Here is a 24140-nt window from a genome sequence, read left to right on the forward strand (position 1 = left end):
AGCATGTGGCTATGCACATTATTCTAGGTGGCCTGACAGGGTTTTCTGTTTGGTTAACCTCTGGTGTATCAAGCCTGGTGTGGGCTTGTGGTGTCAAAGGGATATCCATGCCTTGTTTTCTTAAGATCTGGGAAATCTCTGAAGGAGGAAGAGGAACTTTTCCTTTGTAAAGAAGCCAGATGGGTTGGCAAGAGAGGCAAAAAGGAGAGATGCCGCCAGCAGGTTGGAAGAGGTGGGGTGAGAAGAGAAAGGGAACATTCCAGTACAGCGGTCAGAGTGGGGTGGGTGTCCAGGAAAGGACCTGGAGAATGAGAGAGAGGCTGGCAGGGTTGGAGGGACATCATGAATGTGAGCTCCTGTGAACCAGTTGAAAAATGCCTGCTATAACTTCTTTTTAAATAGCACAGAGGAATCTGGCATAAGTCATTGTAATAGAAAAGACCCAAGGCACATTTCATATACATTCACATAAGCTGTTGTTGGGATAGAAATACTGTAGTTATATTGCCTGGGTTTTGAGTAGGTCCTTGGGTAGTATTCAGATATGCAGACAGACAGACAGACAGACAGACAGACAGATAGATAGATAGATAGATAGATGTATTTCAGATTAATTTCTGATATTGGAACTATATTCACTTTGAAGTTCCTCAGCTTACATATTTGGCTCTCTACTAGTTCCTCATACATATTTCATCTTTTTTTTTTTTTTTGGTCATAAACTGTGGAGCTTTGATATATTTTACCCAGGATTTGTACTCTGTTGGTGTGGCCCCTCTCCCAGCATATGGTGGAGCAATTATTTTCTGACACATTCTTAAAAGGAGCCTTTAGAGTAAACACAGGCCCTGTACACACACTTGAAACATGACAAGCAAATACTCACTAATCTTTATCTCCCTTGATGCTTGGCACCGTTCCTTGTATGTAGTAGAAGCTAATAAATAATTTACGATTCTGAAATGAATGTTATTTGAATAAGGAGGATATTTGATTACATCTTTTTTTTTTGAAGCCATCTTTATTTTATTTTTTTAACATCTTTATTGGACTATAATTGCTTTACAATGGTGTGTTAGTTTCTGCTTTATAACAAAGTGAATCAGTTATACATATACATATGTCCCCATATCTCTTCCCTCTTGCATCTCCCTCCCTCCCACCCTCCCTATCCCACCCCTCTAGGTGGTCACAAAGCACCGAGCTGATCTCCCTGTGCTATGTGACTGCTTCCCACTAGCTATCTATTTTACGTTTGGTAGTGTATATATGTCCATGCCACTGTCTCACTTTGTCCCAGCTTACCCTTCCCCCTCCCCGTGTCCTCGAGTCCATTCTCTAGTACGTCTGCATCTTTATTCCCGTCTTGCCTCTAGGTTCTTCTGACCATTTTTTTTGTTTTTTCTTTTCTTTTTTTTTTAGATTCCATATATATGTGTTAATATATGGTATTTGTTTTTCTGACTTACTTCACTCTGTATGACAGTCTCTAGGTTTGATCACATCTTTTCACCTTCCTCCTTACCTTTCTGTTTTATGCAATGAAGTCATCACAGAGTCTCCCAAGGCAGAACATCTGGGATCATATAGTTGGGTAGCCCTAGGAAAGTCATTTAAATTGACCTTCAACTACTCCTCCTGGGACTCCAACACTGACTTGGGAAAGTTACCTAACCTCAGTTTGCTCACCTACGACGATGGGTATAATAATAGCACCTAACTCTCAGGGCTGTTCTGAGGATGAAATCAGTCCAAATGTGCAAAGGGCTTAAAACAGTACTTACCATGTGTTAAGCACTACTTAGATTTTAATTATGAGTCATAGTTTCGTCATCACCATCCCATGGGATTGAGAAAGAGTAACGTGTACCTTGGGTGCTGTCAGTTATAATGGTAATAACTGGTTTTTTGCTGCTCTTGTTCCCTTCAACAACTTGCTGAATGGCTAATTGTCCATTTAAATAGAAAATGGGGTATCATGAATAATACTGAGCTAATTTAATCAGATCTTCCAGGTTTGAGGAGTTTTTTGGGGGTGTGTGTGTGTGACAATATTTAACAAGATTTACAAGCTAGATAGAGGCACCATTTCTCAGTCAAAATTCCTTCCGTTCATTTCATTTCGGTAGGATGGAAACCCATGTCCTTTTCATTTACAGACATTCGTAACCTGAGTCTATATGACACTAGATTAGAAGCTCTACCACTTAGAGTTGGGAGACTTTGGATAAAGTACTTTGTAAGTTTCAGTGTCTTCATCATAAAAGGGGGAAAATAGTACCTCCATCCTAATGTGGTCGTGAGGCCCGTCACAGTAACAACGTCTAAAATATATTGAGCTCTTACTCTGTGCCAGGCTGTGATCTAAGTCTTGAACGAACTTAGCCTTAGAGCTTAGCCTGATGCCCTCCATCAGTGTTAGGTTTTATTGTTGTTGTCACTAGGAGTCTGTAGGTGTAGCCAGACTGGAAGGCAGGAGCTCTAGATAAGGAGTCTGAAGGTCATGGTGGAGCTGGGATCTGAATCCTGTCAGTGCGGCTCCAAAGTCCACGATCTTATACCTCATGTGACTGCTGACCGTCACCACGGTCCTCTGGCCACCTGCCTTCCAGCCCAACCCTCTTTGTTATGAATTGAACCTGCCTTTGGTCTCCTTTCAGGGACCTCCTTCCCGGGGAACACACACCCTCTATTTGGTGCATGCTGAAACTCTCTGTCTTGAAGCTTGTCCTGCTCACCCTCCTTGGAATGCCCAGGGCATTTTGCGTGAAGGAACTTGAGAGCAAGGAACTCTTCAGACATCATTGTGTCCCTGCCTCTCTCCTCCCGATACTCCCATTTCATTTGCACTAATTGACTATTCATGGAACCAATGAACTGATTATCTTGGAACCCAGGGCTCACCTCCCACGCTTGTCTTGTAGAGTCTGGGGGAAGGACAGGAGCGTGGATGACCCCACCATTGTCACCTGGTCACTTCCCCAGGTGAGACGCACGGTGGGCCCTGACATTGGGAGCCATCAGTCCCCTCCTCTGTGCCATCCCATGACACGGTCCCCTCCAGAAAAGAGCAGGCTGGGCTACATGCGCGAAGTTTCCAGCCTCCACCGATGGGAATGGACGCTGTGTATGTGAAGGCCAGGGTAGCCCATTGGAAGACACGCATACACACAGTTCTAAATTTTGGACAAATACTCTTTGAAACCTGGACTTGTCCATCAGAGTTCACTGTGGGTCAGGTCTGGAAGTGCTGGTTTGGAATAAAAATGTCTGGGGTCAGCTGATGTGCTGGGGTGTTCAGAGCTGCCTCCAATTAATGTAAATTCTGCTTAACTTTACTTTTTTGGGGGGGAAATTTGTTGCAGCACCTCTTTTTATTTTATTTTTTTCAGAGTGATTCTCTAGTTTTTTTTTAATCTATTGAAGTATAGTTGGTTTACAATGTTGTGTTAATTTCTTCTGTATAACAAGGTGACTCAGTTATACATATATATATATATTCTTTTTCATATTCTTTTCCATTATGGTTTATTCCAGGATATTGAATATAGTTCCCTGTGCTATATAGTAGGACCTTGTTGTTTATCCATTCTATGTATAATAGTTTGCCTCTGCTAATCCCAAACTCCCAATCCTTCCCTCCCCTACCCAGCCCCCCCTTGGCAACCACAAGTCTGTCCTCTATGTCTGTGAGTCTGTTTTTGTTGCAGCACCTTTTTTTTCCAAAGCTCCACTCGAACTTCACATCTTGCACTTCTTCCATCCCCAGGGATCTGTGAAGTAGTTACAGGAGGAGGGAGGGTCTACGGTTGAAGCATCTTGGGACCGGGCTCTGCAGGGCTCAGTGAACCCCCGTCTTCACCTCGTGGTGGAGACTCTACCCCCAGAGGCCTGAGGTCACATCCCAACCCCTTGGGTAGCCTGCTGCTTGGACTATGTGAGCCCATTAGTAGAAATGGACATTTTAAATCCAGGCATTTAAACTGTAATCCTGCTAAATAATTTGTTTCCTGTTTTACATTGTTTACAGAGAAGAGGGGGTGGAAAAATCCAGAAATGTTTTCCAGTGCATTTCCTTCCTTCCACCCCCAATCCTGCTAAAGATACAGCATGGTGGTGGGGTTAGCCCCAAGTGCTACATTTTTATGTGCACAGTTTCTTTCCTGGTAGGAATGGCATCTTACAATTTCTATCACCACCATGCTAGTACATGCTGGGCCCACAGAAGGTGCTCAATACATTTATTGATCACTTACTGATTTTGCACCCTGGGGTCTGAGCTCTATAGGGAATGTGGCCGGATGTTATGGTCCACCTGGGAAGACTTTCACCGTCATTTTCTGTCCACCTTTTCATCTTTTATCTGCTGAAATCAAGCTCCATCCTCACAACTGAAATTACTATTTTGGTTGCCAAAGACTTTCATTCTGCCAGATGAAGTGTGTGGGTATGTGGCCATGAATCTCTCTGAAAGGCATTAACCATCAATTTCTTGAATCTTTCTCCTTGATGATCCCCTTTCCTGATTCTTCTTTCATTGCTGATTCTACTTTTCCCCTCCACCTACCTCTTCTTTTCCTATGCGCCCCCTGATTTGGCTCTAGATTTTGTCTTCAGCCTTCTCTTTCTTCTCCACACTTTTCCTTGTTGAGTTCATTCATTCCTTTAGCTCTTGCTTGTACCCACTGTAGACGATTCCCCCAGATACAAATCTAGAGCTGTTTTACCTCCTCTGTGCCTGGCCTGTATTTCCAATGACACCACACGACGTCCACACTTACCTGACCCACATTTTATCACAAAGTCAAACTCTCCAGTAGTGAATCTGTTATTTGGTCACCCGCATCTCCTTTCTCTTCTCAGCTATTCCATCTTAGTCAGTTAAACCTCATTCTTTCCATCGCATGGAAATACAGATCAAGTGGTCATTATTCATGTGTCTTTCTTCCACCTCTTATACCCAGTCTGTCGTAAATCTTCCCCAAGAAAACAAGCCTTGTATTCACTTCCATTCCACCGCCAACACCCAGCCTGGTCCCAGTGCTTGCTGTTCACCCCAGTAACGGCCTCTCCCTCCTCCTCCTCCTGCCTCCCCCATGCCTGTTCTCTCCACTCGTACCCTGGCTAAGGTGGGCCCGGCGCTTCCCACCTCCAAAACCGAGGGCGGTCCCTGCTGCCTGGTGAGTGAAATATGTACCCCTCTCGCCGTTCTCAACCACATGCCCTGTGACTCCAACCCCCTCCCTCCATCTCCTTCTGCAATTAATGGATTAAATCCCCAAATCATCACTGAGTGCCTTCTACCCACCATGCACTGGGGACACGGCAGTGAAAGGAGCAGAGCAGGTCCCTCCCAGCCCCGTGGGGCTATGTTCTCTGGAGCCAGCAAGCTCGCTGTCTCTCAGCCCCTGCTGTCCCCCCACCTCCACCTTTCCAAGTCCAGCTTGTCCTGCCGCCGCCTCTAAGCTGCCTTCCACCTCTTCCACCCGCGGTGATGCACCCCTTCTCAGAGTTCCTCCTGCTCTTGCTCTGAGCATACTCTCTGATCTTTTCATGTATTTTAGTTTTAGCTCCCCAGCTGGATTGTAATATCCTTGAGGGCTACTGGTTTGTGTTTTTTAAAATAAATTTATTTATTTGTTTATTTTTGGCTGCATTGGGTCTTCGTTGCTGCGCGGGCTTTCTCTAGTTGCGGTGAGCGGGGGCTACTCTTCATTGCGGTGCGCGGGTTTCTCATTGCGGTGGCTTCTCTTGTTGCGGAGCACGGACTCTAGGCGCGTGGGCTTCAGTCGTTGTGGCTCGTGGGCTCAGTAGTTGTGGCTCGTGGGCTCTAGAGCGCAGGCTCAGTAGTTGTGGCGCACGGGCTTAGTTGCTCCACGGCATGTGCGATCTTCCCGAACCAGGGCTCGAACCCGTGTCGCCTGCATTGGCAGGCAGATTCTTAACCACTGCACCACCAGGGAAGCCCTGGGCTACTGGTTTTTATTTGCGGTGCTAGCCATTGCCAATGTTGGGTGTGCATATTTTTCATTGTTGTAGCAGTATTCACAATAACTACTACTAACCTGCAGTTATATGTAATTAAGATATAATTAGGAAAATACAGTGAACCAGGCATGGCATGAAGTACTTTGTATGCATTTTATCATCTAATGAATGCGTATTGGGTACATACTTAATTGAGTTAAGGAAGACGGTTTTGTTCAGCTGTTCTCCAGCTGTGGATCTCAGGGGAGTCCCTTCTGCTTTCTGACACTCAGTTTCCTCATATGCAAAATTGGGAACTGGATTCCTGCTTTTTAAGGTTCTTTCCAGTTCCAACACTGATGTTCAATTTCATTTCAGTCCCCTTGTTTCTAGAGAAACTTTATACTGTGCACAGATTTGTTGCTTAGAGAATATAAAACAAATAGGGCACTATTCCTGCCCCCAAAGTTTTCACCATCCATTGTAATAACAGGAAGCCAGAGGTATCGGAGGGGTGAGAGGACAGAGCCAATTACATCACTGGGAGAAAGCAGGGAGATTTCTGAGTTGGTTCTAATTAGAAGCTTCCTGAAGGAGGAGAGATTTCCGTTGAGTTGAAAGGAGGCAGTGGAGGGAGTGGGAGTACAGAGCAACTCCTGGCAGAATGGGTGGGCAAAGCAGCTACTCAGCGGAGACCAGAACAGGCTGTGTTGAAGACCAACCAGCGAGCCATTCTGCTGGGTGCTAAATTTAAAGTGGTGACCGTGCTGATGTTACTGCAACCCATCACAGGAGAATCTCACCCACATCAGAAAAGTATGTGGGTCCCAGAGGGGATTTGAGGTGCATCCTCAGGTTGAAACCATTTATTTTGGCATCCTCACACGCCAAGGCCACGGTCGGGGTGGGGGGCGGGCATCCATCCTGAGGATGACACATCTGGGTTCCTCACATAATATAATACAATTAATTACCATGACAGTCGGCTAATACTAATGTTTAATAATAATAAATATTTATCTCTCCTCATTTCAAAAAGGACCTGAAGGGGTTTGCAAATATATTCACATGCAACAAGATAAAAATACAAGAGATTAAAAAATGAGAAATTAAAAGTAGAAATAATAGTGTGAGGCCAGAGGAGAAGTGCCCAAAAGCTCTAAATACTTGACCAGAGGTGGGTGCATGATAGGGGCTCCGCATCTCAGCAAGCAATGCATTTATTCCTGACAGGGAAGTTTTTATTTTTCATAATGTAGCATCTCAAAGATTCCAAGCTTGTATTCAGAGCCTTATTCTTATCGATCAAAGAGGTTTTGCATCCTGGATACTGCTATGTGCTTTCATTCCTGTTGACTGCTATTTAAATAAACTCATGAGAAACAAAAGCTGAAAGCAAGACGCCTGCCCGAGGCTTTGTGGCTGAACTTGTGAGGCTGCGTTGCAATGCACCAGTGATTTTACTTAAGGAAACCCCAGTCCTGAGGTTGAAGAGAATGTCTTCTCCTTAGAAAACGTGACTTCCTTCTAGGAAAGGCCTTTCTCTCTGCCTCCGCCATCTACCCCCCCCCCCCCCCCCCAACACACTTTTCCCCAAATACACTCTTTTATTAGTCAGGGCCATCTGAGAAAGGGCGCTCTGCCTGGAGCCGCTGGGGCTTTATCTTCGAGGATGATGGAGCAGGGAGAGATGGGCGCGAGGCCCCAGCCCCACCGCGACCCGGCTTTGCTCTTGTTGACAGTGTGAAGCAGCACGAGCGCTACGGCCAGCTGACCCTGGTCAACTCCACCGCGGCCGACACAGGTGAATTCAGCTGCTGGGGGCAGCTCTGCAACGGCTTCATCTGCAGGAGGGACGAGGCCAAAACGGGCTCCACCTACATCGTTTTTACAGGTAAAAGGTTGGCTGTGTTAGTGGAACTCTTCAGACCTCTGGACTTAGTCCATATTAAAGGTTCCCACTGTCTGCTGATCATCAAATAAGTACAATCAGAGCGCTCACTGTTTGCCAGGCTCTGGGCTCAATGCTTTACATCAATTATTTCATGTAAGTCTCACAAGAACTCTTCAGGGTCAGTACTAACATCACTTTTTTTTTTTCCAATGGGAAAGTTGAGGTTTAGAGAGATTAAGTAAGTCCTTCAGGTCAGACTGCAAATAAGTGGCTGAACCAGGATTGGCACCCAGAATTGTCTGGTTCCAGAGTCTGTACCGCATTGTCCAATATGGTAGCCACTAGACATGTGTGACTTTAAATGTAAATGGGGATTAGTTAACATTAAAGCTAAAAGCTCAGTTCCTCGGTGGCACTTGCCACGCTTCAAGTGCTCCACTGGCACATGTGGCTGTAGCTGTCCTAATGGACGGTGGGGACAGAGGACCACCCATCATCACAGAAAGCCCTATTGCACAGCGTTGCTGTAGACTTTCGGTCACTGTGCTCTCAGAATCTCCGATGAGCTCCTTTCTGGAAGCTCCGTAGTCATAGGGTGCCTGGCTAAAGGCCTCCTCACGTTTGTCTTTGCGAGTGCTATGAGCTGAGGTTTGGGGCAGTGTTCCCAACACCTGCAGCCTGTGCGGCTCCAACCCTGATGCCTGAATCCAAGTGAGGTGCCTGAAAACATGTGGATCTTCTCCCCTGCAGGGTCAGATCTGGGTTTGCCAGGTGGAACTTGCACTTGGAGGAACGGGCCCTGCAGAGTAGCTTGCCAGCCTCCTTCCTCTGCTGAGATCTCTCAATTCTGAAGTTTGGAGGAAGACGTTCTCCAGCAAGGCTCAGAGGTCGGGAACAGCTTTCAGGAATCTTTCAAACACTATGCCCTAGTGCTGCTGTTGTCCAAGGCATTTCAGGTGAAGCCAGGAGGCTTTCTTAGTGTCTGGGCAGGGGCTGCCGCAGTGACTTAGGTCTACAACTCAAATGACCTTAGGCTCTGGCCATTAATGAATGCTTTAGCAAAATCTCATACATTCTCCCCTCCTACCCAAAGAGCTCCTCTCTGGCAAGCAGATGAGTGCTCTGCAATCCTGGAAACCCATGCCTCTCATTTCATTTCCACAATAACATGAGGAAGTAAGTAGGAACTACTTAATTATCTGTTTTAGAAATAATAATGCTGATGCTGAGACGCAACAGGGCAAGGTGATTTGTTCCACGTTCCATGACTTCAGGTGGCGGAGTAAAGAGTCAAACCCCATTTTTCTGATCCAGGATCCAATGTTCTTACTGCCTTAACCCACTTTTAAGACAAGGTGATGGACAGATTGACAGGCACACACGAGCTAGCATAAATGGTGTTGTCAGAATTGCTGACAGTTGTTCATGGGCCATCGCTTCTGAGCCTCATTCTGGAATGTGCCACCCAGAAGTGCCCATGTGCCCTTAGTATGATACGACACCAGGAAGCAGCAGTGGAAAAGGCAACTAATGAAGACTAACAGAGCCTGTTGTTCTGGACAAGGACTGATACCATATTTCAAATTGCAGAATGAAAATTCTTTGCCGTGATTAGCACTGTCATGTCTTCCCCAAATAGTGGTTTTTGGAGCTGAGGTTTTGAACTGAAGACCTGCCTCGAGCAGAGTATCTCACTAGGGTCATAGGTTCTCTGAGTTCTGGAGGTAGATCCTCTTTCTTAACTTACGGAAGCCCTTTTGTGCATCAAAGGAAGGCTGAACAAAATCAATATTTATTTCAACCTTCAAGAAACCTGGATCAGGGACGTGACCTAAAGCGTTGTATCGTTTTCTTATTCCTCAGCACTAGGAGTCCAGTTGGATTTTCGGTATAAGTTTAGCGATGTGTCTTTTCAGGCATTGGGTGGGTTTGGAAAACCAAGATGGGCTGTAATGGAGGCTATTGGCTCTGGAGTCTTTCAGAACATATGCCTCCCTACCACCCGCACAGAGAAACGTCTGGCATTCATTATGTTTTTATGTTTCCTACAGTTTGATTGCAAACACTGTCAAGCTTCTTTTGACTGTGGTTAATTTGTGCAATTTTTGATTAAGCAACTGCCACATGTTATATTTAATCTGCATCCAGGAGGCTCTCAGAGGGTTTTTTTCCCCTTCTCTAACTTTATATTGAAGTATAATGTGTACAAAGGGAAATACACAAATCATGACTCTACAGCTCAGTGGATGATCCTCAAGGGAACTGTACATATGTAACCACTACCCAGATCAAGGAGGAGGATATTACCAGCAGTAGGGCTGCTTCATAGTAAAAGGCATGGGCTCCAGTTTACAAATGTAGTAAAACCACATTAACAAGCACTTTACCAAATGTGGAGTTTGTTATAATTTGGATTTTAGCTTATAGCCTATTAACTAATTTTTTTGAGTGGGGGGGGGCATATGTGATCTATAATTTTAAATATAAACTTGAACATACTTTTTTTTGGTAGATGGAATCTACTGATGGCAAATTTTTTTTTATTTTAAAGGAAATTCAGTATTATTATTTTTCAAGTTACAATAATCAAATGAATTAATAAAATATTTTATGTAGTACATGCTTAATAAATGTCAAGTGATGAATAAATGAAAATTTGACAGATTTAATTTATAGATAATAATTTGTTTACTCATTCATATATTCTTCCTGCAGCCTTGCTTACTCCATTCACTTGGCAAATACATATTTTTTTCTGTTTGTTAAAGCAACTGCTGTGGTCACTTCTTTCAAAGCATGGATTATAGTACAGAAAGTAAGACCTCATTTTTGTGTTCTGAAGTTCAGATTGTTCACTTCTTCTACTGGCTTTACTCGTTGGTTCAGAGTCCTCCATAAAACCTTAAAACAAAAGTTGTTTCTGAATCTGACAATCATACATTCCTTAAACATGTTTGCTAAAAAGAGATCTTTAACACTATCTGCTCCAGATTCTCCCCTTTACAAATGGGGATGTTGAAGCACAGAGAGATGAAGTGACACATTCAAGGCCACACGGACTTATTCTGTGTGAACACAGGGCTGTTAGGTACGACGTTGACCAAGGTGCCCTCGCCTGAGCCTGAAAGTCAATTTATCATGAAGTGGCACAAGTCACCCAGACTGATGGAAAGTCTTGCAAAAGATGGAGACTCAGGAAGCCATGATTCCATGTTACAGAAGCTGGCACTCAGAGCCAAAGAACTCTTGGCCCGTGAAGACATTTTGCTACTGTGTCCAGGAATTCTGTCCCCAACCTAAAAAACAAAAAAATCATACAACTGGGGCACAAAGGCTAGTGAAGAAAGCCAAGAATAATTGTTTCGGGAATATTGTAGGAAAACATGGGAGACAATTTAATAAATGTTGAGGTGTGATTCAGGTCAAAGATTTCTCTTAGACATTAGTGTAATCTCTCACAGAATGATCCAGAAAACAAAGTATTTAATGTGCCGTGCCCAAAACAAAAAACAAAACCCCCCAAACCCAATCCAGAGTCCCTTGACTGTCCTGAGGAACGTATGGATAAACCAGTCCTCATTTCTGTAAGATAAAAATGCCATCGTCTAGAGCTTAAAGAACATGCAGAGTGATTTCAAAGGCAACAGGAGGAGTGTAAGTAAATGGTTGAAGCTCTCCAGCCCAGTGGCAGCCAAGCAGAGCCCAGAGCCTGAGACCAGTGGGTTCCTCATCTGTCCCTGCTTGATTCCCTTTCCATTGACCTTGCCAGGAACGAGTCCTCTGGGCTGTGAGGACACCAGCACCCTCACTGGGCCCGTCTCAGAGAGGCTCTGCTGAGCCAGGAAATTCCTCCTAATGGGCAGATACTAAGCAAGGACTGTGGGGCTGACTTCTCTAGACACATGGCAGATTGTTCACAGGTGTTAAAACTGCTCTTAACACAAGGAAATCGGCCTCCTTCCCTGCTTCCTCAGTGGGACGATCCAATGGGCCTGATTTGGGCTTGAACTAATACCTATTTTGTTTCCTTTAAGAAGATGGGAAGTAACATCCTTCTTCCAAAAAAGGAAAAGCATTTTTAAAAATAGCCTTTTCAATTCATAAGGACTCCATGATCCGAGTATATTGCCAATCCGCCCTCATCTTTGTGCCCTGAATATAAGAATCCCTTTAAGTGCTCTTACCTTGTTTCTCCAGAATAAATGAGCCTGTGTCTTCCCCTTTGCAGAGAAAGGAGAACTCTTTGTACCTTCTCCCAGTTACTTTGATGTCGTCTACTTGAACCCGGACAGACAGGCTGTGGTTCCTTGTCGAGTGACTGTCCTGTCGGCCAAAGTCACGCTCCACAGGGAGTTCCCGGCCAAGGAGATCCAGGCCAACGGAACAGACATCGTTTATGATATGAAGAGAGGCTTTGTGTATCTGCAACCTCACTCCGACCACCAGGGGGTGGTCTACTGCAAGGCGGAGGTCGGGGGCAAGTCTCAGATCTCTGTCAAGTACCAGCTGCTCTATGCAGAAGGTAAGCCCGCTCCCCTCCAGGGCCGAGATTTGAGTCACTTCCAGCTGGTCAGCATCAGGTTCTGCTCTTCCCAATTATGGAGGGAAATTAGGCACAGAATGCTGTTCTTAAAGGCTCCTCTGCAGCAGCGCCATTTCTAGAACGTTCTACCTCCTTGCCCGTGACCCCAACCCAACTCCCCCCAACTCCCTTCTCTTCAAGTCCTTGCAACATTCACTCTGGTCCTGCCTCCGTGTGATTGATCATGGGGACCTGGGATCAGATCACCCTCCCGTGCTCTCCAGCCTGAGCTTCGGGCACACGGTCAGCCAGCGAGCAGCTCTCCTACTACAGCACCACACGTCACCTCCCCTTCCCTGACAAGTGGTTCTCTCGGGCCTCCCTCCCCTGACTTGCAGGAGAGAAAGCACCCCCACCAGCCCTGTGAGGGAGGAGAGGAGGTAGCTCCTCTTCCTGTACTCTGGTCCCTCACTGATGACTGTTCCCCCTCCAAGGAGCTCTGACATGAGCCTGGTGAGTGGTCTGCGTGTGGGGTGGAGTGGTCCTGCTCAGGGACCCTGTGATGGGGTGAGTGGCCCCAGAGCTAGCTGCTCTCTGAGATGAGAATTTAGGCTCCTTCATGCCCCTTGTTCTCAGCCGTGAGGCTTATTCACAAGGCCACAATCTCCAACATTCTGCTACCAAATAACCCTCTCAGCCCTCCATTCACCACCCTCCGCTGCAGCTATCTCTCTCCTCCATCACAGCCAGACTCCCTGAAAGAGCCCTCCCGGTCCCCATCCATCCTCTTCCCTCCCACATGCTCCTCAGCTTTCTCCCCTAAGCGCCACCAAAGCAGCCTTGGCTAAAGGCCCTCCCAGGCCATTAAGTCCAGCAGACAAGTTTCTGTCCTTGTCCTTCTAGATTCTACTTCGCCTACATGAAACCCTCTCTCCCCGGTCCCATTTTTTTCCTGCTTTCCCCACAGCCTTCTCATTCTGCTTTGCCAGCTCTTTAATTTTTTAAAAAAAATTTTTATTAGAGTATAGTTGATTTACAGTGTTGTGTTAGTTTCAGGTGTACAGCAAAGTGAATCAGTTATACATATACATATATCCACTCTTTTTAAGATTCTTTTCCCATATAGGCCATTACAGAGTAGTGAGTAGAGTTCCCTGTGCTATACAGTAGATCCTTATTAGTTATCTGTTTTATATATAGTAGTGTATATATCTCAATCCCAATCTCCCAATTTATCCCTCCCCTTGCTTTTCCCCTGGTAACCATAGGTTTGTTTTTTACATCTATGATTCTATTTCTGTTTTGTAAATAAGTTCATTTGTGCCCAGTTTTTAGATTCCACATATATAAGCACTATCATATGATATTTGTCTTATCTGTGTCTGACTTACTTCACTCAGTATGACAATCTCTAGGTCCATCCATGTTGCTGCAAATGGCATTATTTTATTCTTTTTAATGGCTGAGTAACATTCCGTTATATATATATGTGTATCACATCTTCTTTATCCATTCTTCTGTCGATGGACACTTATGTTGCTTCCATGTCTTGGCTATTGTAAATAGTGCTGCAATGAACATCAGGGTGCGTGTATCTTTTTGAATTATGGTTTTCTCTGGATATGTGCCCAGAAGTGCGATTGCTGGGTCATACAGTAGGTCTATAGTTTTTTAAGGAACCTCCATACTGTTCTCCATAGTGGTTGTACCAATTTACATTCCCACCAACAGTGTAGGAGGGTTTCTGTTTCTCCACACCCTCTCCAGCGTTTATTGTTTGTAGACTTTTTGATGATGGCCATTCTGACTGGTGTGAGGTGATACTTCATGGTAGTTTTGATTTGCATTTCTCTGATAATTAGTGATGTTGAGCATCTTTTTATGTGCTTTTTGGCCATCAGAATGTCTTCTTTGGAGAAATGTCTATTTAGATCTTCTGACCATTTTTTGATTGGGTTCTTTGTTTTTTGATATTGAGCTGCATGAGCTGTTTGTATATTTTGGAGATTAATCCCTTATCGGTCAATTATTTACAAATATTTTCTCCCATTCTGTGGGTTGTTTTTTCGTTTTGTTTATGGTTTCCTTTGCTGCGCAAAAGCTTTGAAGTTTCATTAAGTCCCATTTATTTATTTTTGTTTTTATTTTTATTACTCTAGGAGGTAAATCAGAAAAGATCTTGCTGTGATTTATGTGAGAGTGTTCTGCCTATGCTCTCCTCTAAGAGTTATATAGTATCTGGCCTTACATTTAGGTCTCTAATCCATTTTGAGTTTATTTTTGTGTATGGTGTTAGGGAGTTTTCTAATTTCATTCTTTTACATGTACCTGTCCAGTTTTCCCAGCACCACTTATTGAAGAGACTGTCTTTTCTCCATTGCATATCCTTGCCTCCTTTGTCATAGATTAGGTTACCATAGGTGCTTCGGTTTATCTCTGGACCTTCTATCCTGTTCCATTGATCTATATTTCTGTTTTTTGTGCCAGTACCATATTGTTTTGATTACTGTAACTTTCTATAGTCTGAAGTCAGGGAGTCTGATTCCTCCAGCTCCATTTTTCTTTCTCAAGATTGCTTTGGCTATTTGGGGTCTTTTGTGTTTCCATGCAGACTGTAAAATTTTTTTGTTCTAATTCTGTGAAAAATGCCATTGGTAATTTGATAGGGATTGCACTGAATCTGTAGATTGCTTTGGGTAGTATAATCATTTTGACAATGACGTGGTATATCTCTCCATCTGTTTGTGTCATCTTTGATTTCTTTCATCAGCATCTTACAGTTTTTTGAGTACAGGTCTTTGGCCTCCTTAGGTAGGTTTATTCCTAGGTATTTTATTCTTTTTGATGTGATGGTAAATGGGATTGTTTCCTTAATTTCTCTTTCTGATCTTTTGTTGTTAGTGTATAGGAAAGCAAGAGATTTCTGTGTATTAAATTTTGTACCCTGCAACTTTACCAAATTTACTGATGAGCTCTAGTAGTTTTCTGGTAGCGTCTTTAGGATTTTCTGCATATAGTATCATGTCATCTGCAAACAGTGATAGTTTTACTTCTTCTTTTCCAATTTGTATTCCTTTTATTTCTTTTTCTTTGATTGCCATGGCTAGGACTTCCAAAACTGTGCTGAATAAATGTGGCAAGAGTGGACATCCTTAACTTGTACCTGATCTTAGAGGAAATGCTTTCAGCTTTTCACTGTTGAGAATGATGTTAGCTGTGGGTTTGTCATATATGGCCTTTATTACATTGCAGTAGGTTCCCTCTATGCCCACTTTCTGGAGAGTTTATCATAAATGGGTGTTGAATTTTGTCAAAAGCTTTTTCTGCATCTGTTGAGATGATCATATCGTTTTTACTCTTCAGTTTGTTAATGTGGTGTATCATATCACGTTGATTGCTTTGCATATATTGAAGAATCCTCACATCCCTGGGATAAATCCCATTTGATCATGGTGTATGATCCTCTTAATGTGTTGTTGGATTCGGTTTGCTAGTATTTTGTTGAGGATTTTTGCATCTATGTTCATCAGTGATATGGGCCTGTAATTTTCTTTTTTTGTGGTATCTTTGTCTGGTTTTGGTACCAGGGTGATGGTGGCCTCATAGAATGAGCTGAGCTGCCTCTCCCAGGTTTTAAATGTTGGAGTTCCCCAAGGCACCTTCTTTGTCTGTCCTCATCCTCTTCCTGGGTGGTCTCAACCATAGCCATGCTCTGCTGCATATCTATTCACTCACTAATCACTCCCAGGGGAACGTATGTGGCCCAGATCTGGGAGTGTCAGCTTCATGTATCCAATTCTCTCCCTAACATCTGTGCTGAGATGCTTCAAAGGCCCTTCCCTGAACTCTGGGCCTTCCTCCCAGGTCTGGTTCTCCAGCTTTCCTCACCCCAGTGATGGCACTGCAGTTCCAGGGTGCAGGAGCCCAAAACACTCCCAGCTCCTGTCCTTTTGACTTATTCCATCAAATCCCCCCAATTCTGCTGTTTCTCTCCATCCTACTGCAAAGAGTTCAACTATCATCATCTCTTCCTTGGGCCAATATGAATACCTTTCCATCTGGTCTTTTCTGTGCCCATGCTTTGTCCATCTTCCACACTGTAGTTGATTATAGCTCCAGTTAAAACCATTCAGTGGGTTTCTGCTTTTCCTAGAACCAAAGTCAAAACCTTCCACGTGGCCTGAAAGGTCTTCTTGCATGGCCGGCCTCTGCCCTCTCCCAGGCTTCCCCCACCTCCCCTCTGGGCCTGTCTGCTGGTGCCTCCCCTTTTTCCTTCAGATTTTAGTTCACACATCCCTTAAGGAAGCCTTTCTTGCTTCTCAGACCATCCTGAACCTCCCCAGCACTCTGGGCTTCTCCTTCAAGTTCTTCCCACAACTCAGGTTCTAAACCAACCACACAGTGACCTGCTGAGTGTCTGCCTCTCCCACTAGAATAGAGGCCCCGGGGCTCAGAGACCATGTCTGTCTGGTTCGCTGCCATAGCCTCCACTCCCAGCATGTTGCCTTGCTCAACGCTGCTGTCAAACTTACTCGAGTGGACTGAGCCTAATGAAGAATTTTGTCTCTGAAATGCTGTGAAGTAGAAACATCATGCACCCTTCCTACAAATGTCTCTCCCTTTGGTAGAGTCAGACTTTCTCCTCTACTTCCTGAGGCCACACACCTGTCCATCTTCACCCATCAGTGGCTCTCCTTCCAGGCTGCCTTCTCTCCCTTCTACTTTCTCTGACCCCAATCCCCTTCTTCTCCCTCTGCCTTTTTATTCCCTTCTTCTCCCTCTACCTTTTTATTCCCTTCACGTGAGCTCTTGGCAGACCTTCTGGGCTCTTCTCCTCATTACAAGTGTAATGCCTGGACCTGGGGACTTCTGGATGACCACCCCGTTCTGGACCCCCAAGGTAGAGAAAGAGGAGGTGTCAGAGGAAACCAGAAGTGGTGGAGAGGGTAGGCCCGATGCTAGCTGGGGAGCTGAAGAAAGGCAGGAATATTCCATACCTGCCCAAAGAAGAGAACACGTCTGTTGGTCTGTCTCTGCCATGGCCCATGGATTTCATCTCACATCCCCTGTCCCCTGCTCATTTCCAGTTCCCAGTGGTCCTCCATCAACAACCATCTTGGCATCTGCGAACAAAGTGAAGGGTGGGGATGACATCAGCATCCTCTGCACGGTCCTCGGGGAGCCAGATGTGGAGGTGGAATTCAGGTGGATCTATCCAGGGCAGAAGGTAAGCATACCCCGGCCTCAGCCAGCCGCCTTACTTGTTTTGTTCCCTACCCACCCCCAACTCACTGATATGGACCATAACTTAAGACGTATGAGAGACGTGTGCAGCCATGGTAGGGCTAAGGCTCACTTGTTTTCTCCTAAGATGTTTCAGTATATTTACAAATGGCTTTTTTTAAAGGACAGGAAAAAAAGTGACTGGGTTCCCTTAGGCAATTCAGTCAATGTACTCTCTTCATGCTATTTTTCTTCATGACCCTTAAGGAAGGGGACGGGGCATGAACAGGAAAGGAGGGCCTCCTTCCTTCACCCGCACCCTCAATCTTCAATCTTAATTCTGGGTCGATTGGAGGCCAGTCTAACCTCCTTCTGGAATCCTTCAGTATTCTCCCCTATAAAAGCTGGGCGCCGGGGCAAGGAGCTCTGAGCAGACAACCACCAAGTTGGCATATAAACCCAGGCCTTCAAAAAGGTGCTGTGAGGCCGAGATCATTTTAAAATAGACTTCCCATAAAAACAACTCCAGCACATGTAGCCTCTGGGCCTGTTCTGCTCACAAAAATAAACAGCTTTGCTACCAACATGGAATAATCCCTTTGTTGCCAGAAGAGATTTGGCCTCCTGAGATGTACTTGGTAGCCAATACACGTCTGGTTTAAGGGCTGTGATTGGTGGAAAATAACTCCCCCTGGAGAATGGTACTTTTCTAGTACTAGGTACTTGTTTTTAAAAAGTGTTGTTCCATTTAGAAGACATTAATAATTTTCATTAGAGGTGGGTTTTTTTTTACGTTGCTAATTATTAGCAGAAAGGGTATTAATTTAGTAATACTATAAATATTACAATTATGTTAAACTAATCCAGAAAACACTACTTATCACCAAGGTTGGATGAAGCATCTCAAAAGTGACCATCTCACTTTCTAGAAAGAAGAAGTTAAGTCACCTAGGGTACCACATTATCCATCCTCGGTACAACTTCTCTCCCACTGTAGTCCTACAGCACATTTGACTAATCTTATGTCTCCCTCTCCCAGTCTGAACAATTAGGAGCTCGTATTCATTTACATGGTGAGTGCTTCGGGCTTCTTTTTGACTTTAAGTTCTGTGAATAAGAACCCCTGCACGAAAGGGTGAACGTGGGGAGTGTCAACAGGAGAGCAGTGGAAAATTTTATCTGTATTCTTATGCCTAATACCAGTCCCACATTCTTGGAATTCCAAAAGAATAAAATTTATATTAAGTAGAAACATTGATGAAAAGGGCAGAAAGAGAAAGCCAAACAGCATAATGAAATTCAAGACTCTGCTTGGAAAAAATGCAGCCTAAACTGACTAGACAGTGTGTCAGAGCTCCCATGAGCTGCGCATACCAAATAGTCTTTTTAGAAGCATGTGTTTTGCACTTTGAAAGGGATACTCAACAGCGGAGGATGAATGGGAGCTGTTTACAGCAGCTTGTGGTTTGTGCTTCAGCCCCCATGGGTGTCGTTCAACAGGATGAAAGGCCCGTGACGATTCAAGACACTTGGCGGCTGATCCAGAGAGGACTGGGCCACACCACGAGGATCTCCCAGAGCGTTCTGATCGTTGAAGACTTTGAGACGGTTGACGCAGGTTATTACATTTGCACCGCTCAGAATCTCCGAGGACAGACCTCAGTAGCTACCACTGTGGAGTTTTCCTGACTTGGAAGACGAAGTATAAATGAATTGATGGAAAGCCCACTTGTGTACACAACCAGCTCCAGGGTTCTTTTGACGAGTGCTTTGCCAGAGGCTGATGTCAAGCGCCAAACCCCAGGCCCTGCCTTGTGAGTCAGACCCAGACCTCCAAACTAAAAGGAAGTCACCCGGTCTAATTATAGAAGTGTTAATTCTAACAGAAAGCATGTATTCTGACTGCTGACCTACGTATATGGGTTTCTAGTGTTTATACTAAGAAGGCCTATATGTAAACAACTTTATATAATCATTTCTATTAAACGAGCAAGTTTTTGTAAAAAACAAAAAATGGGCTAAGTGCTCGTTTTTTAAGTTGGCTTCAAGTACATCCAGAAGGATTTTTTTGGCAGCAATGTCTGAGTCAATACCTAATATTCTCTTTGATATAACAACCACAAAATATGAGAATCTAAAAACAGAGTAATATATAGTTCAACTATACATGAACTATTGTATGATATGAAGGTATCAAAAAATATGTAAACCTTTTAACTGCTGCACTCAAAAGTACTAGTTCTAGATAAGACATTCTATAAGAACCACAGCATGTGTCTTTAAAAGTTTAACTTTTGATGTAACATAGATGCACAGATCAAGGAAGATTCAACTTCATTTAGGCTTTTTTTTTTTTTTTTTACCATCTTCAAAAATATTTAGACTGTAGCTGTTCCAATTTTCTTACGTTATACAGCAGAACTTATTATTAAAACCAGTAAAAAGTTATTTCTCAAATACACATAGCTTTGAATTTAGAAAAGAAAAGCTCTAAGTCTAGCTCTGTGAGCCAAATTTCAGCCCATGACCAATTTTGTGGTTGCATTGGAAATTCCTGGGAAATAGGTTAAGAGGAGACACGACGTCAATTCCTATGCTGCTATAAACTGGGTAACACTTTGGAGAGTGAAGTATGTCAGAGGATTCAATTCTTCTATTGAATATTCCAGCATTATTTATTCGATCAAAGTAAAATACTTTCCATCACTACAAACTGAGCACAACTACAGTTGTTTACACATCCGTATTTTTATGGCGTGCCAACTTTTTGCATCCTAAGTGATCACATTTGGTTTGAAGATAATGTTACAGTTCCGTGTTTTGTTTCCTATCTTCTCTCCTGTTGTCTCCCATTCTCTGAAGACATTTTACATTAATTGTGTAAGGATCATTTCCCCAGACACCTAAATGGCATGGAGCACAGCAGGGAACAGCACGAGATTTACCATGTGCAGGGAATGGATGGCAAACCCAACTTTGGCTAAGGACATTGAGAACAACTTGGAAAGGTGAGCAGAGAGATTCCAGGAGGTGGCAGTGAACCTACGTTCCCATTTATCAGAAACAAATATGGAAGGGTACACACATAATCAACGGTTGGAGGTTAAAAACTTCAGACACAATCACTAGTAAAACAAAAACAAAAACAAAAACATGCATCATGAATATCAATCTGCTTTGTAGTGTATATGTAAATGTCAACTCAAAGGTCCACCTCTAGTAGCCTGAATCTGTTCTTACTATAGGGCTTATTTGTACAGCCATCGAACGTCAGTAATGCTGATTAGTAAATACTGACAGCACAAGCTTGACACATGCAGGGAGACAGAGAAAAAAGCCACAGTTCTTCCTTCCACCTCCCCCAAAGTATTAGAAGTGGGGGAGGTAAGAAGTGAAGTTTCGAAAAGAAATTGAAATGCAAATTGGAGAATTGTACAAGCCACATTCTTCTCTCATCAGCTGGTCATTCTGCTACCTTCCCAAGGACAGAAGGATTCCTCAAAGGTATGTGGAAGTTTAGCATTATCTGCAGAGACTGTTTTGTTCTATTATCAAGGTGCTCCTATTCATCCATAAGCACTGAGTCCTATCTTTCTTAGTTCTGCTAGCCAATGACTCTTTTTCATTCTTTAATCTCTCTAGGATTTCCCAAAATTTGTACTATCGGATCCAGGCCTTGGTTTATTTGGAAAGTGGTTCAGCACCTTGAAGATGAGCTGGCTCTGGAAAAGCATATTCCTTGCCCCAGAGAAAAGTAGGAAGGAGGTAGAAGGTTTGCTTTTGTGGCTCTGGATGGGGGAGAAAGGAGAGGGGGGAATGGGGATAGTGGGAGAGAAGCAGCCAGTTGAAATCACTGAGGATAGCTCAGATCAAGATAAAAATAAGGCAGAAAGCATTCCATTGGTACTGCCCTTTCCTTATACAGATTTCTTTTTAAGCAAAATGAGGGTTCTACATTTGCTCATAGCCTGAGAAAATGGATTGTAGTATTTCACGTCCACATGGGTAAGTTAAAAAAATCTAGCTAGTTTCAAGTGACATGGCTGAACAGTGAAAGGCTGCCAACAAGTTACTCCAAAACGATGCAAAGCATGAACAGACGCGGGCAGGTCAGAGCTCTTTTTGTCTCTCCCTCTCCCCCCACGGCAAAGGGCTGAGCGGGGTTGGTGGTAAAGAATCCTCGTTCTAGCAACTACTGCTCGCTCTTCTATGGCTTTTGCAGAGATGCATACGCTGACTATTGTTCGATTAGCACATCTCCAGACAGACTCGGCATCAGACACGTGACACTCGGTTACATCCACTTCATTCACACATCCCCAGCCAGACCAAAATGTAAATCACAGGAAGGTGTCTGTGGTGAAGAACGTTACAAAGGTTATATAAATCTTTATCATCTTAACAGGCCCCTGAGAGTTTTCCCCTTTCCGCGTAGGTGAAAAAGGCAACGAACAAGATCTTCTCGTTCCGTAAGTGCTTTGTGCAACGGCGTCCATGGAGACCCATTCCGACGGCATCGCTGGGGGAGGGGTCTCCCGGACCGAGTCGGAAGCCTTCCTCCAGAGTTCTGGGCTTGTCTGGAAGGGGCCGGTTCGGGCCATGACTTTCCAGTTCTAGGGCAGGCTGTGCGTGTCAGCGAAGGTGGCTTCAGCACCTCCCTGCCACGATTGTGGGTGGGTCAGTACTGCAGAAACGCAGTCTGTCTCCAGCTCCCAGGAAGGTCATCTGGGCGAGATGCTGGGGCTGGGGAAGGAGCCGGAGTTCCGCGGCGACTGGAAGGGGATGGCAGGCGACGTGGGGGACCTCTTGGGGCTGCACAGGTCCCCGTTGTGCAGCTTCCACAGCAGCTCCTCGTTCTCCATGGAGAGGCGCTTGTTGACTTTGGACTCCTTCTCCAGCGACTCTTGCAAGACAGCCTGCTCCGTGGAAAGTTGCCTGGAAGACAAAAAAAAAAAAAAAAAAAAGCCAGAAATCCTGTGACTCTGAATTGCTTTTTTCTTTTTTTTTTAAAGGTTGAAAAAAATCTTACTATTTTAAATTTGAGAGCCCCAAATGATCTCTTTGGAATAAAAGGAGCTACTATGCGTGGGTACTGGGCTGGCAGAGAAACCCGGGAAGTGTGACCTAGAGCCAAAGAGAAAGCTGCACTTCGGGGCAATTTCATAGTAGGGTGAGTGACGCTCCCACAGCTATGCTGCATGTCTTAAGACCCTCGTACGTGTTGGTGTGTTTCCTGTTTGGCCTTGTGGTGCTCTTTCTCTGAAAGGGAAGGGAAGGGAAGGCTTGCCCGCTGAGGACTCAGCCTTTGGTCCAGGCCACTGTGGTAAAGGCACTAAATGCTACAATCGTATTTTTCCGGATAGAAATCAGAACCTCATTAACTACCCGCTTCTGTTGCATTTCCAGGAGGGGCATGGGTGGAGTGTGGTGAGACAGTAACACTCGATGTTCGATGTTCGAGGAAGGGAGGAGCTCGGGGAAATTAGGAGCGTTTTATTTTTACCTTGAAATTGCCATGTGCTTGTCCATCCGCGCTTTTAGTTCTTCATTCTCCTGCTGGAACCGCTTCAGTTTGTCCACCAGTGCTGTGTTGTTGTCCACCTTGGTGTCAACAAGAGGACCAACATTTACACATTATAGATTACATAAAGCCCCTTATTTCCCTAAGGTACCTTCCTGACACCAGCACACACTGGAGAGACTTAATTCGGGAAAGTTGAATAGTATGTTGACTGTCTCTACACTGACGCGCAGCAAAACAGAGCACGTGGATATTACTTTTTAAAGGTCTGCCAGGCCACGTGAAAATGGACAAACCCAGGGGGTTAGTGATTTGTTCAAGTTCACATGGTTTTAGAATTCCCAAGAATTGGTGCCCTGCCTTTGGCAACCCTGGGGGCTGTGCCTCTTTCAGTTTCAAGGTGATAAACACTGGCTGCCTAGCGGCCGTTTTCTTTATCAGAGGCACTACAGCTTCTTGTGGTAAATTCTGAAAGGAAAAAAGAATCCCACATTTGATGAAAATTCAGTTCGTGGCAATGTTTAATATGACTTTAATCATGGTCTCCCGGTTACTCTTCAGCGTTTACCTCCGAGTGGCCACATAAAGCAATCCACAAAGTTCTGTAGAGCCTTAAAATAAACAAGTGACACTACAGAAAGCATTCCTCTTTAGTTGAACTAAAGATACGTTTGTTTGCCTATGGCTTGCCCAGGCTAAACTTTCAAACTGATCAGTTGACAGATTGAAGGATAAAAGTCCAGAAGACATTGAATCAGTTAACACGATGAATTGCCAGTTACATCTCTGCTTACTTTCTAAAGGTAAGATTTTATTACTTGCTCGGAGGCAACATCACAGCTCAGTCAGAATTCATTCTAAGTCCCTGTCACTGCTGCCCGTGACTAAGCTACTGTCACTCTGGCTCTTAGTTTGCAGTTCTACTGTTCTTAACATCTTATTATCCAGAAAAAGCTTAGGCCAAGCCAACCAAGTGAAATATCCAAAAAAAAATGTGACTAGCGTGTAAGAAA

At 44.3% G+C, this 24140-nt stretch overlaps 2 protein-coding genes across 2 annotated transcripts in view; one reads left to right on the forward strand and one right to left on the reverse strand.

Moving 5' to 3' along the window:
- PDGFRL (platelet derived growth factor receptor like) overlaps positions 1 to 19620 on the forward strand; it is a 46069-nt gene extending 26449 nt beyond the window's left edge. Inside the window, exons 3-6 of the mRNA XM_007174017.2 lie at positions 7710 to 7861; positions 12090 to 12383; positions 17471 to 17610; positions 19107 to 19620. Of these exons, the coding sequence (XP_007174079.1) occupies positions 7710 to 7861; positions 12090 to 12383; positions 17471 to 17610; positions 19107 to 19295 (775 nt within the window). The 3' untranslated portion in view covers positions 19296 to 19620. The remainder of the gene's footprint in view (positions 1 to 7709; positions 7862 to 12089; positions 12384 to 17470; positions 17611 to 19106) is intronic.
- A 2350-nt stretch (positions 19621 to 21970) lies between these two features.
- Positions 21971 to 24140, reverse strand: part of MTUS1 (microtubule associated scaffold protein 1) — a 151471-nt gene continuing 149301 nt past the window's right edge. The window contains 3 exon segments of the mRNA XM_057537134.1: positions 21971 to 22336; positions 22338 to 22541; positions 23110 to 23207. Of these exon segments, the coding sequence (XP_057393117.1) occupies positions 22285 to 22336; positions 22338 to 22541; positions 23110 to 23207 (354 nt within the window). The 3' untranslated portion in view covers positions 21971 to 22284.

This window comes from Balaenoptera acutorostrata, chromosome 21 (assembly GCF_949987535.1).
Source record: "Balaenoptera acutorostrata chromosome 21, mBalAcu1.1, whole genome shotgun sequence".
In the NCBI taxonomy this organism is placed as follows: Eukaryota; Metazoa; Chordata; class Mammalia; order Artiodactyla; family Balaenopteridae; genus Balaenoptera; species Balaenoptera acutorostrata.